Source organism: Priapulus caudatus, unplaced genomic scaffold (genome assembly GCF_000485595.1).
Source record: "Priapulus caudatus unplaced genomic scaffold, Priapulus_caudatus-5.0.1 Scaffold178, whole genome shotgun sequence".
Taxonomy (NCBI): domain Eukaryota; kingdom Metazoa; phylum Priapulida; class Priapulimorpha; order Priapulimorphida; family Priapulidae; genus Priapulus; species Priapulus caudatus.
The window spans coordinates 39,565-51,975 of NW_014577239.1; the positions used below are offsets into that span (position 1 = coordinate 39,565).

At 39.6% G+C, this 12,411-nt stretch overlaps 2 protein-coding genes across 2 annotated transcripts in view; one reads left to right on the top strand and one right to left on the bottom strand.

Moving 5' to 3' along the window:
* Nucleotides 1-5,560, top strand: part of LOC106806760 (protein GPR107-like) — a 24,027-nt gene extending 18,467 nt beyond the window's left edge. The window contains exons 10-12 of the mRNA XM_014808821.1: nucleotides 3,608-3,719; nucleotides 3,904-4,096; nucleotides 4,554-5,560. Of these exons, the coding sequence (XP_014664307.1) occupies nucleotides 3,608-3,719; nucleotides 3,904-4,096; nucleotides 4,554-4,656 (408 nt within the window). The 3' untranslated portion in view covers nucleotides 4,657-5,560. The remainder of the gene's footprint in view (nucleotides 1-3,607; nucleotides 3,720-3,903; nucleotides 4,097-4,553) is intronic.
* The window catches only part of LOC106806769 (GPI-anchor transamidase-like), an 11,607-nt gene continuing 4,674 nt past the window's right edge, over nucleotides 5,479-12,411 (bottom strand). The window contains exons 2-8 of the mRNA XM_014808836.1: nucleotides 11,346-11,491; nucleotides 10,483-10,541; nucleotides 9,523-9,808; nucleotides 6,655-6,772; nucleotides 6,281-6,391; nucleotides 5,969-6,129; nucleotides 5,479-5,840 (exon numbers count right to left, since the gene is read on the bottom strand). Of these exons, the coding sequence (XP_014664322.1) occupies nucleotides 5,714-5,840; nucleotides 5,969-6,129; nucleotides 6,281-6,391; nucleotides 6,655-6,772; nucleotides 9,523-9,808; nucleotides 10,483-10,541; nucleotides 11,346-11,491 (1,008 nt within the window). The 3' untranslated portion in view covers nucleotides 5,479-5,713. The remainder of the gene's footprint in view (nucleotides 5,841-5,968; nucleotides 6,130-6,280; nucleotides 6,392-6,654; nucleotides 6,773-9,522; nucleotides 9,809-10,482; nucleotides 10,542-11,345; nucleotides 11,492-12,411) is intronic.

Sequence of the window (12,411 nt, forward strand, 5' to 3'; positions counted from 1 at the left end):
GGCAAAATAAGGCCACCACGAAAAACCGGTTTCTTTTAATATTATCTCTACTGACAATGTTATCGCCACAAATAAGCTGTTTACACCCACGTTTCGTTGGTCGGAGATAACGACACGGACGTCGTAAAACCGACGCAACATGCACTTTTATTTGGACGCCGCGTGAATCGGCCATATATTCGGCTGGTCGAAGGGTCAGCGATATCGATAGTCCCGGCGTAGATAACGATAACTTTGTGCACGTAGATGTACGGAAAACGGACGGAAAACACGGAAACGGCCATTGGAAACGGAAAAGATGTTTTCAAACGGGAAAACGTAATTTGAACATATTACAACATGGAAATTTCAATGAAATCACACAAAAAACCGTCGACAATAGCATTGGTAATGATATGGTTTACATTCAGACAAGTTTCAGAGCGAAATGACTTACAATTACGACTTTTGGTAGCCCTAGCTGTGCTTCGGTTTCAAAGGTTGTACCAAATACCTTTTTTTTCCATGCAAATATATGTAAACAGAATTTAGCATTTTTAGCTAATCTGACATAGTCAGATGCAGCTTGTAGAATCGCATGATCGTCCGTGCGTGCGTCCGTGCGTCCGTCAACAGTTGGGCACAAATCTAAACGGCTCGACGTACGGATTCGAAAGTCGGGATGTGGGGTGGGGGGGGGGGGGTAAGTCCGAAAACGAGTTGGGATGTCAAAGCTGGGAGTCAAAGGTCAAAGGTCAAGAGGCGTAGAAGAAGGGGGAACATTCCCTCTTTAACTTAAGGTATAGGGAGGAAATGCAGAAATGCTGCACAAATCTAAACGGCTCGACCTAGGCTCATGATAGTCGGTGTATAGCATCATGGTAGGAAAAGCCATCACTGTGCCGAAATTGGAGGTCACAGGTCAAAGGTCAATGGGGCACAGGGCATATTTTAGACATTTTCTGAGGACATGGTCTGACGGAGCGATTGAAAAACTTTTTTGTTTCAGCGGTGAACTACCATTTTTATGGCTTTATTGAAAGGACCATGAAATCTACTTTCTGCTGACATGCGAAGAGTAAGTGTCGGATAACCTTTTGACCCTCAAGAGGAGGGTTAAACATGGATTTGTTTACTGTTAGAAATAATTTGACTGCCGGGTTTTCTAGTAGAATCTATACATGCCTGGATGTATGAGGCTACAGTGTCACAGTGAAATTTCAAAAGCTAAATTTGGTTGAAGAAGGTTTATGCTCCTTAAATCGTATAATTTCTATGGCATTCTGTACTGTCAGTGTGTTACATGTAACGTATGCCACTGCCAGTGGCCACTGCCAGTGCATGTGGTGGTGGTACTGTGTAGTTTTTGCCTGCGTTAATTAGTTACTGATGGCAGCTCTCTATTTCAGCCTGTAGGCTTGCGTAGGTAAATGGATGAGTGCTTACCTATTCTGTCTTGCAAATAGTTATTGCTACTACGTACGATGGGAGCTTCCAATTTCCATCTTTAATCTGAAGACACTTAAACGTACGCGCCATCTCGTGGCAACTTTCGTAACGATCCCAATGAACATTCCTTTGAGAAGGTTCCTGATACCATCCCTGTGCCTTCCACTATTTCGGCGTGTACAGTGCACCAGATAGCTTGCGTATTTGCGTAAATACGTAGGAATTTCATACAAATACGCATGTAATTTTCAAATGTATGCGTATAGATACGCTTGTGTTTTAATAAATACGTACATGAGAAAACAAACAGATCGTATCGGTACGCTAACCTTCCATCTACTCCCGTATCGGCTCGACTCTCTCGCTAATAGACTGGTAGCTTGGTCGCGGTGCCCCACTGAGCACTCATTAAGTTCGCTATGGCTGCTGTGTGTCAGTACGTGAACCAGTCTATCTACTATCTATCGTGACTGGTTCCTGTGTGTAGTTTATTTTACAAAGCTCTGAAGTTAGAATTGGTGTTGCGACTGGAACGCAGTCTATACTCCGGCCTTCCCGGAATTAATTCCAAATAAGGAAAGTCGAACGTGTGTGATCTAAGCTTGTTGACTATTGGTCCATTATATTTGATTAGCCAATTAGAATTCAGTTTACTCCGCAGTAATAAAAACGCACGTTGCCGTCGTCTGCAGAAACAAACATGAAGTCTACACGTCGCGCTGCTGAACAGTGTCAGAGCATTTTAAAATATATGAATCCTACAAGACCAAGGAATGTTTCGTCAGTGGAAGATATAGTTTCACCTATAATCTCGCTAGTTGTTGAAAACTGTCTGGATATTGTCGCTCCCAAGGCTAAGAAGAAACACGATGGTAGTTTTGTTAGCGAGGAGACAGTAGCAAAATGGAAGGGAAAATATCCATGGCTTATACTCGTTGGAAATGGGGCGGACAGAAGGATTAGGTGCGACAGTTGTGTTAATGCAAAAATTGATAATGTGTTCGCGAAGGAAGGTTGTAAAGGCAAGATATGTTAATATTCTGGTCGATACTCATACTAAGAAAATATGATGAGTACTGCCAACAAGGAGTACTCATAGGAATCTTGCCGATACTCATACATAAAAAAAATGGTGAGTAAATACTCATCAACGCCAAAAATTATCTGGAGCACTGGTGTATGTGAACACATTTGGGACTAACAGGGTTTACTAGAATCCCGGAGTGGTGGAGCGACAGCGCTCATCTAACGTCTACTGCGGTGACTCTGTGGTGCGGCACTTGTTTTTAATGTCTTTTATCTTTTGATTTCTTATTATTTTTTACTGTTTGGGATGGGATGCGGTGCAATGGGATGGCATGGAATGGGATGGATGGATGGATGCATGGATAGATAGATAGTTAGATTTTTTGGGGGTATTTTTCTTTCAACCAAGCGGTCACCAACTGAGTAACGCCACTGATTTCCCCGGGCAACGCCGGGTATCCCGCTAGTCTGTTTATATACAGACAGGGTAGGGCAGATGCATTTTGTGAAACTGTTTACATTCAAATAAGCTAGAACCTAGAAGAAGTATGTGAAGCTGTATATATATATATATATCTAATCTATATTTCGGTTCATATGTATGTATGTCCCCTATGCCCGGCCAAACTGCCCAAGCGATCGGGATGCAATTTTCAGAGGGCGATTTCCTATTGTATATATCCATGGGTGTATACCCTTGAAAGAGAGAGAAGGCAGCTACTAGCGACTCTTGCGCACTCCGCGATGTGGTGTGGCTCGCTAGTAGCTGCCTTTTGTTTCAAGTTAGGCGGTTTATACATTCAGTTTGCTGGCAACATAATGGGAAATCGTGTCGTACGTTTTAGACTGTATCTCCGGATTGCGGGTGTATACGAGGAAACGATTTCGCACGATTCTAGGTGAATGTACTGTGTACGATTTGAGCTCAAGTTGGTTGAGTTACGCGTAGTAAATCGTAGGTATTCTAAGGCTAGTAAATGACGAATTTCCCTTGTTTATTGAAGTCACACTCCTTCCCTATTATCTACTTCTGATATATATATATAGTCACGTATGAAAAACACCAGTGGCTGCTGTAGCCAATAGATCAGAACGAACAACAGGATCTCATTTAGATTCAGAGCCATATGATAACATGATTCAATATGAACAGGCTAAACAACTTTCACAAAACAAACCAATCCGAATCCTCACTGAGAAATCCCTGGTGGTTCCACAGCCTCCCTCAAACCAAACGTTGATGTTAAGAGTCGAACCGCATACAGGTATAAAACGTAAAATGCTTTTATACGCTGGCCGCCTTTAAGAAATGGATCCTCACATATTATTTTGTCAGGAAGCCTGACTATGTTTTGTAATATTTGTATTCATTAGTCATCGTGGTATCATGAAGAGACGTGTACTCGAACGCTTGCAAAAAAAATTGATACCTAGTTCATTTATATCTAGTTTTCATCTCTTTTCTCTTTCTCTCTCTATTTCAGATCACAGTGCCATTTCAGTATGAATGGCTAGATGAATTGTTTAGTGAGCTGGCAACCCTGATTTTCTTCACAATGACTGGTTTCAAGTTTCGACCAATGAGCAGTAATCCGTATCTGCAGATATCGCAGGATGATGATGAAATTGAGATGGACCAGGTGTAAGTTGTCACCAGCTGTCACTGCCTGCCACTGTATGTCCAACTGCTATACGAGCAGTGGTTTGCATCGAATACAAAGTATTGCTCTAAAAACAAAACAAAATCAGGAAAAATATTTATCCTTTGTTTAACAAACATTCCTTATAAATATATTAGTTTCATATATTTTTGTTCGAGGATGTTAACTCTTTTGATTAGCTGTTGTTTTAGTTCACATTGACTCATTTCAAAATGTTAGAGGATTCTGATGTGACGTAGATAGATAGAAGTGATGTGTAGTGTTTACAACTTTAGATGAAGAAGAACCAGAATCATTCCATTGATTATTATAATGACAAGTAGCCATTTTCTGTGTCATACGCAGGTACTTTTCAAACCTTGTGTAGGTCTTGCGTATGTAGACCGTTGTTAGCAATACATTTATGTTATCTTTACCATCTGCTCTCATGTGTTACAGCTTAACAGAATCCGGGGCTCTGGAGTCTGTACATCTAGTCAGGAAGAATGGTGGAGACGGTGACGGTGTCAGCAAGCGAGAGAGCAGTCATGATTACGACTGACCATCTAGTCCAGTAACCAGTTGGTGGAAAGCTGTACCAATAATTACTCACTGTAGTGTGTAATGGCTCTATAACATTGGAGAAATGCAAATCATACTATTAATGTATGGGTGTGAAGCAAGAGGTAGTAAGAGTTGGTTTGACCACGTATAAAACTGTGTCCCAACATTCCTCCTTTTGTAGTTGCAGCATGTGACAGAGTACAAATGGTGAACAAGTTTTAAGTTATGCTAATATTTGTATAGCAGAGTAAGTATGCATACACAAACATCTGTGCAGCAGAAGGGTCTAATCGCCATGCCCATTACTATCCTTGGGCATAGGTGTGTGACATTTATTCAGAAAGAGCCATGCAGAGGGAGGAAACTAATGCATCCACGAGTCGTGTGTGTGTAATGAGTGTCGTCCATACAAGGGCAGAGACTGGATGCTTGTGTGACATCTGTATAATATGTGCAAGGGCCTGCATGGCATCACCTGAGCAGAGGCAGCACGTGGAAGTTGGCAGAATATTAGATCTACTGTAAATGTGCATTTACACTTTTCCATTCTAATTCTTAATTTTTCCGAGTAAGGTAATTGTGGTGTACCCTACTTTTTTTAAGAAACAAGTTCTAGTAGATACATTGTTTCAAGACTATGGTAGATACAAAAGGACTATAATGGAATTGTTACCTTGTAACAGCTAAGTGTAACAGTGATATGTCAATGGTAAATTATTGTGATTGTTGTGCTTCACCAAAATTATTGTATTTAAGCAATGTAGAATAAATTATATTAACTAATAAGACTATAAGAATGATATGATACTAAACAATAACATGATGATGAAAACATTATTTTAAACAAATAACTGTACATACTCTGGTGAATTAAAAATAAACATAAATTATGTACACAGTGAGCAATATATGTACAACTTCACACATTGATTTTCCTTATTTTTAACAAATATTGGTAGCAGGTTTTTACCTATATCAAATCCTACGATACATAAAATGAATCCACCAAAAAAACTGTTACAGTTGCAGTTGATGACTGACCACAAATGGACAAATTACTTAGTAGTCGTATAAGGCACAGGAAATAGGTTTGTGAAAGCATATCCATGTAGAGAGTTTGGTGTAGTGTCTGTGTCTTCCTCCTGGACCGTAGCTCCTGTAGACGTGTCACAGCTGTCAGTGCTAGAACAACGAAATAGCAATATTACAATTTTACCAGTTAGTGCACGCAATGCATTACATTCAAAATATTACAGTGCATGTTGGACTGCAAGAAATGTCACTACTTTTCATAAAATAACAGCAAATACCTGCACTGATACGTGGCTCCCTCATGTGGCAGGTCTGTAAGCTCCACATTACGCACACTGCCAAAGAAGTCTGTAACTAGAACATTCTTGACATCTCTTGTGAATAGATCAGTTCTTTCACTCACTGTTGATATGCACTGTTGTTTGGAACACACCTTGAACTGCAAACGAAGTACATTTTGAAGAAAGAATTAACATTCCTAATTTCATTAGCTAATAGCTATGATGGTTATATTGTAATTACATGTCATTACTATCATACACACATCTATAGGTAATTATAATATGTAAAAACAACAACTTTCTGCTTACAAATTGCCCCAGGGTCTTGTTGCTACCAGGTTGAACCTTTTCCAGAAACTCGAGAGCATAGTAGGTGTAGCGGTCGATAATGTACACGCCAATGGCTGGGTCGACATGGTGCTGTAACGTACACACAAAACAATGACAAATCAAACGGGCAATGTCCATCCCACATGACCATCACCCACGTCATGACATAAATAGGTAAACAAAAATCATGTGAATGCCTGCTCACAACACCAAATTTATATACAAATTCCAGTGCAGTTCTGTAGTTATTAAAATGTTTTTCCCCAATTTTTTTACTAAAACAGCCATTTACACTCAAAAGCTTGGAATATTCAGGAATTGACTACAGACTGAACGTGAGACTGATGACATACTGAAAGTGAGTCTTCTCCAACCAAACTGCTAGCAACACCTATGATATTAGGCGAATAGAACTTCTGGTACATGGAAGCAGCTTGACATGTGTCAATGATGAACAGCATCTCGTGGTACCTGAAGCCAAATACAAAATGACGCTATAGCACGATGCGTATCAGATATTCATTTGATTAACAAAACCAAAAACAGGTTCAATCATCCCATGGGTGCTAGGACAGAATTAATAGTCTACGACACCTGCAGGGGTCGAAATAAGCGATGGTTTGATGGTCCGGGGCCATCAACTAATCAGGAGGACCATCAGATTTTCAAAGTCAATGGTCTGACGGACCATTGAATATTTTGGTCCCATTTTACGGTAATTTTCTTTGAAGTTTCGATGTTCCAATATACTATTAAAGTGAATAAACAATTACTGTATCGTTTGATACATTCATTGTACAGCGAACGAGTTTGGCACTCGCCCGCTCGCCAATGTCGAGTGAAAATAATATCGGGCGAGTAAAAGCTAAAGCTGACTCGCCCATGTTGGCGAGTAAAAATAATTGATATTAGGCGAATAGAACTTCTGGTACATGGAAGCAGCTTGACATGTGTCAATGATGAACAGCATCTCGTGGTACCTGAAGCCAAATACAAAATGAAAGTGTCAATGACACTGTAGCTCACCACAAAAAAAGGACACAAATGAGTGAGTAAGAAGAAGTCAGTTTTAATTGAGCAACCATCGACGTACATTATAGAAACAATTGCCATCTGTATATCGCAATAATAATTTATAAACCAAAATGAATCACAATTTGTGACCGTAGATGGCACTATACCCGCTTTGTAGCGATGGCGCTTGAAATAAATAGGTTATGCTGCGTTCCGACATGTTTTGTAAATCTTTACTCTAATATAGATGTTTTATCGGCAGAGTGGATAGGAGAGGAAATACCAATTTTGCATTAAAGATATTGTCAATGAAATCTTGTAAAACGAACCAGACGAGTGTGACACCACAGACTGTTTGTGTTTATATAATATGCTATATAATTGCCAAACCCTACCTAATTTGCATAATTTTTTTTTAAATATCAAAACCCATAGCCCTTATTCATTCACATACCAAAAATTAGCAAAATCCGTTGAACCTGAACTGACTAATGGCAATTCCCATTTTTGCCAAAAAATTGCCGTGGCTCGAAAGTACGTCTACTGGCGTGCTTTAAAATAGGACGTTCCATATGGGAGCATAGCAGTAACAACTACACCCAATTTCAAACATGTGGGTCAAACGGTTCCTGAGTTATCGTTGACCAAACCAAATGTTGACGGACGGACGTACGACGGACGACGACCCATGGCAATAGCTTAACTTGACGCTATAGCAAGATGCGTATCAGATATTCATTTTAGTAACAAAACCAAAAACAGGTTCAATCATCCCATGGGTGCTAGGACAGAATTAATAGTCTACGACACCTGCAGGGGTCGAAATAAGCAATGGTTTGATGGTCCGGGGCCCCCAAATAATCAGGAGGACCATCAGATTTTTAAAGTCAATGGTCCGATAGACCATTAAATATTTTGGTCCCATTTTACGGTAATTTTCTTTGAAGTTTCCGCGTTCAAATATATACTATTAAAGTGAATAAACAATTACTGTATCGTTTGATACATTAATTGTACAGCGAACGAGTTTGGCACTCGCTCGCTCGCCAGTGAAAATAATATCGGGCGAGTAAAAGCTAAAGCTGACTCGCCCATGTTGGCGATTAAAAATAATTGTCTAAAACTTTAATCAAATGTTGGTTCCTTAACAGTTCTAGCGATTGTGGCGGGGGGGGGCCGGATTGTTTAAAAGTCGCGTGGGGCATGTTCATTATAGGGGGTGGGCACCACTGGGATCAGAGGACGACAGCAAAATTCTTTCCTGGAATTGAGGAAAAAGCTGCAATCGGGAACACAATTGAAACACAATGAGCATGCTGGCACGCAAAAATAAACGTTGTGTGAATTTCATTACAATTTTCTATGTATATATTGTAATATCAGGAGTGTATAATATCAATATATATCTATCTATCTATTTATATAATATAGATCTCTATATTATACATTCCTGGTAATATGATATATGCACTGCACCAAAAGAGGACCTTAACGGCTCATAGATTGCAAGTAAATTTTGTACAGATCTGAAAATAATTAAGCGTCGAGGCCTGTGTTAATTCAGTTGGCAGATAGATCAACTTATTAACCACATTACTTTGCCTTAGCATTGTACTTGCACAACTTGGCAGAGACTGAGCAGTTCAACCCTCAGCAATTTGAAGTTTATTATGTTTCTCTTTTTTTAAGTAAGTATTTTAGTCTTTGGTGTCCCCAAAGATTAAAATACTCAACTCAAAAGTGATATTTTTGTGATGAAGATTGTTTAATAATTCTGCCTCAGCGTGCAGGAAATTGCATCTAAGAGGTGCAATTTAAAAAAAAAAATTCCGGGGCCTCCGGACCCCGCCTAATTGGGGACCCCTTCTCGAACCCACCCCACAGTCTATTTTTTCACTATTGTTTGACAAGCATTTTTGTTTTAAAATTTGGGCGAGTTAACTTATTGACTCACTCGCCATGTTTGGCAAGAGGTGTTTATTTTAAAGCTCTAACACTGTTGTAGGTGAATAATTAAACCATTTTATCACCATGTAAAATCTCTTTCTTATGCTTGCACGCTGCATTACTTTTAGAGAACAATTTGAAATTTAGGAGGACCATCCAAAATTTAGGAGGACCATCTAAATTTCAAACTAGATGGTCCTGTGGACCATCTCTTTTTTCTCTCATTATTTCTACCCCTGCACCTGCATTTGCTTGCATACCTATTTTTCTGCCACATCTGCTCAAATGCATCGGCCAGTTCGACGTTAGTAATTTCCTCGGCGTCCTGGAACTTCAGAAAGCCATCGCCGCCGTGTCCGGTCATGTAGATGAGCACGTTGCTGCGGTCGTCGGTAAGCAGTCGCTTGGAGCGCGGCGTGCCAGGCGGCAGACGCCCCGTTAGCACGCGGATGAAGTTCTCCACCGTCACCTCGTAACCACGGTAATCGACCTCAACGTCGTCACCGTAGACATTGATGTGCTGATTGCGATTATTGAACACGGTTGCTGAAAGTCATATAACAGTATCACACCACCCACAGGAGTAATCGACTGAACTCGTCTGCACACCAATTGTATTTCTATTCCACTGAGTGTGATGCATAGAGACTACTTAATATGACGATTAGAAAATAACCAATGAGACTCGTAATGAGAAACTAATCATATAGTGAAAACCACATTTAAAGCACCTTCTACTATTATCTGTAACGAATATTTGTGATAAATCATTACAAATAAAAATTAATAACTAACTGCACTTTACCGGAATGTTAGTTGTAAAAATATAACTGTGCACATGTCTCAAAATTCTACGTGAGCTCAAACAGTATATAACTCGAACACTGCCTCTCACCAAGCAAGGTGAACAGTGCAGTATGCTCCCAGGACTGGGCAGCAACATATATGGATTCTGTTTTTAACATATTTGTTCAAACAGAATAACTTTGTTATCAAAATATTTCAAAAGACAATTTTTTACCTATCGATGTATCATATGTGTACACACACACAACTTCAAAATAATGAACTTTGAGGAGGTGCTGTTTGCCAGCAATTATATGTGGGAATTCATCACATATACTTTGCCAATGCAGCTATGAAAAATCTAATGTGTAAGCTTAATAAATAATGAATAGTGAATTTTCAACAAGATTTACATGCTTAAAATATGCACGTACCTGGTCGAGGATTTCGGGGATTGCACGCCATGTCATCAGCTACCATTAGGATGATCTGACTGGAACAACGAAAATGTAATCATATATATCACCTGATAGCACACAACATAAAACGAGTATAACAATAACATGTGCTTTACCACATATTACTGGATTATTCCATCTAGTTTTGGCATCAATGTGGCATTATAAAATAATGGTATTCGATTTTTATTATAAAACTTATAAGTACCGAAATTATTATCTTATTAGTGATTGAAAAATATTAAATTCTGACAATTCATCTCTGTGCCTGTACATAACCACAAATTAGTATGAAATAAACTGCACAACTCATTTCATGTTCAATCTTATGTTGAATATTATGAAACTACAATAGCTAGATGTAAATCAATTTCGGTTAAGGTGAAAGAAAGTCGTTTAGCACATGATAGATGATTAAAATAAGCTAAGAATGGATAAAGATTTTCATTTGATTTTCTTGTGGCTGTACCTACATAGCTATTCTCAGTGCAACAGACCCATTGCAGAGTGAGTGCTACATGGGAAGGGCTAGTTTTTTTGTATTGGGGACGCATGGAAGGGCTAGTTTATTGATGCATAAAATTCACTGGGAAAAACCAGTAAAACTAAAAACATGGTAAAATAGGCATCATTTTATATTGTATAATCATATTGTTATATTGTATAATCATGACATACATGTGTATAAAGAAATGTGTAAAAGGAAATAAGTATAAAAGGAATCCTTGTAATAAAGTGCATGTTTACTCTGCATATAAAAATGACAATCAAACATTTAAACAAATTTAATAAAAAAGAGAACTGTGACTATTTTACAGTCACACGTCTTTTGTAATTACCTGTCAGGAATACCGAGTCTTTTAACACTTCGGTACATGGACAAAACATTGGCAACATGCCTGTAGTTGAACCAGAACCGCGAAGAGTCAACAAGAATTGCCCAGTTGTTCGTGTGACCACTCTTGAAGAAATCTGTAGCTTGTCCCTGCAGGCGAGGAGATCATATATGTTGTGTTTATAGCATATTCGGCAGGGGGGGTTAACAGCTGTACACAATGCGACAGTACACACACAGCACAGGCGGGGCGCGGTAAGGGGTTCGGAGTCGAGTGCCGCCATATTGGCCGGTAGGAGAGTGTATTTGTGCCACCCTAACCCTAACACTAACTATAAACCTAATTAATCTATCTATTAATTAATAATTAATAATTCAACGCACCAATCAGAGACGCGTGATTCATCAATCTGGCGTCGCCATCCTACGGTTTAAAAAATCGCGCGCGGGCAGGGGGTTCGCAGTCGGGCGCCGCCATATTGACCGGTAGGAAAGTGTATTTGCGCCAAATTTTTTAATATTTATATATTTTAATATTTTAAATAATTTTTACATTTTAACTGTACCCACTAATATCTGTTAATAGTGTACCGGTACCCACTATTATCTGCTGATCCGATTAGAATTTGGCCGAATTTGGCCGTGAGATGGCGTGTGTTTGGCCGTGAAGTCTGTCGACTATCTGGCAACCCTTAACCTGTATGATACAGGCGGTTCCGGTTCCGGTTCCGCTTCACTACACTAACCGCCTGTAACCCTTGCTTATTCAACCCGCTTCGCGAACCAAGAAATCATTGCGCCCAATCAGAGAGCTGTAACGGGCCAATCAGCCAATCAGCGAGCAGGCTTTTGCCTGACGTCATTTCTCAAGTTATTCAAGCCATAACAACCGGTCGATCGATAACGAGGCTTGCGAACCGCCAGGGTTGAGCTCGCGTACAGGCGGTTAGTGTAGTGAAGCGGAACCGGAACCGCCTGTATCATACAGGTTAGGCAACCCTGGTCGAATAGTAAAACTATCACTATCAGTATCACTATCAGTATCACTATCAGTGCATCACTAGTAATAC